Raw genomic sequence first — 1,216 nt, forward strand, 5'->3', positions numbered from 1 at the left:
AAAAAAAAAAAAGAAAGAAAAAGAAAAAAAAAAAAGAGTCCTTCCTCCTCCTCCTTGCTTCTAACCTGTTGACTCCTACTATGTGCTAAAGTTCTAATTTACGACCACAACTCACAGAAGATGCTAGACCTACGATTACAGTTTCATGATAGCAAAAAGGATGCAGGTAAAGAAATGCATAGATATTTCAAATAGTTGGAAATTGTTCCTTAGGAATTTACGGTTTGAATTATGTTCTCCCAAAAATATGTATTGTAAATCTTAACCTCTATGTCTGCTATAATCCCACTTGGAAATGGGTTGTATTTATTATGTTAATGAGATAGGGACTATATAGGGTGTATCTTGTCAATATCTCTCTTTAAAAAATGATTATGAATTAGGTCGAGGTTTATATTTCAGATAATCAATTTTGTGTTCAACAACTTAAACTACTTTTCAAATCATCCAATAGTCTGCCCTCCACCCCCATAACCTTGACTTCTCTTCTCTCTAGAGTGGAATACTATCTTCCCCTTCACCCATGTTAACACCTGTCTAACCTCCAGTCTAATGCTTCACCTTCTGGGGTAGGCTGGGCTGTCAAGGGAAACAAAAGCAGTGACGCTCATATATGTATTTCTTAAATATCTTATATAGCTTTGTATCAAGAAATAATCTTAAAGAATGGAACCCAGTTCAACTGGGTCTAGGGGTCCGATGCTAGCTAGCTAGCCAGAGCCCTCTTCAAACTCAAAGCTAGAGGGCAATGATGACGAAAGGTGAAGTGGGATGCAGGAGGGGAAGAGCAGCAGAAACCAGAGGGAAAGGGAGACAGCGGTCGGTGAGAGATTAGGAAATAATAAGAATCTGCTCCTGTGCCTTCTTCGCTTCGCGCGGCTTGCTGTGCCGGTCCGGTCCGCACCTGGTGGCCATGCCTCGCGAAATAGAAGAGATCAAGGACTTCCTGCTCACAGCCCGGCGAAAGGAAGCAAGTCTGTCAAGATCAAGAAGAACAAGATAACACGAAATTTAAGATGCGGTGCAGCAGGTACCTCTACACCCTGGTCCTCATCCACCAGGAGAAGGCCGAGAAGTTGAAGCGGTCTCTGCCCCCGGGTCTGGCAGTGCAGGAGCTGAAATGAACCCGGCGGCTGATGCGAACTCTAATGAGAACTTTAAATTCTGGTAAAGGGACACCCCCTTTCAGAAGGGTCGGGGGGAGGAGACCAGCCAG

The 1,216-nt window shown here is 43.6% G+C and overlaps 1 protein-coding gene across 1 annotated transcript; it reads left to right on the forward strand.

Moving 5' to 3' along the window:
- Positions 1 to 913: 913 nt before the first annotated feature.
- LOC115868744 (60S ribosomal protein L38-like) lies at positions 914 to 1,124 on the forward strand. The gene is given in 3 exon segments (XM_045288254.1): positions 914 to 968; positions 971 to 994; positions 997 to 1,124. Coding segments are annotated over 3 exon segments (207 nt in total).
- The last annotated feature ends 92 nt before the right edge of the window (positions 1,125 to 1,216 follow it).

Source organism: Echinops telfairi, unplaced genomic scaffold (assembly GCF_000313985.2).
Source record: "Echinops telfairi isolate 266 unplaced genomic scaffold, ASM31398v2 ScPeMD7_18;HRSCAF=68, whole genome shotgun sequence".
NCBI lineage: Eukaryota > Metazoa > Chordata > Mammalia > Afrosoricida > Tenrecidae > Echinops > Echinops telfairi.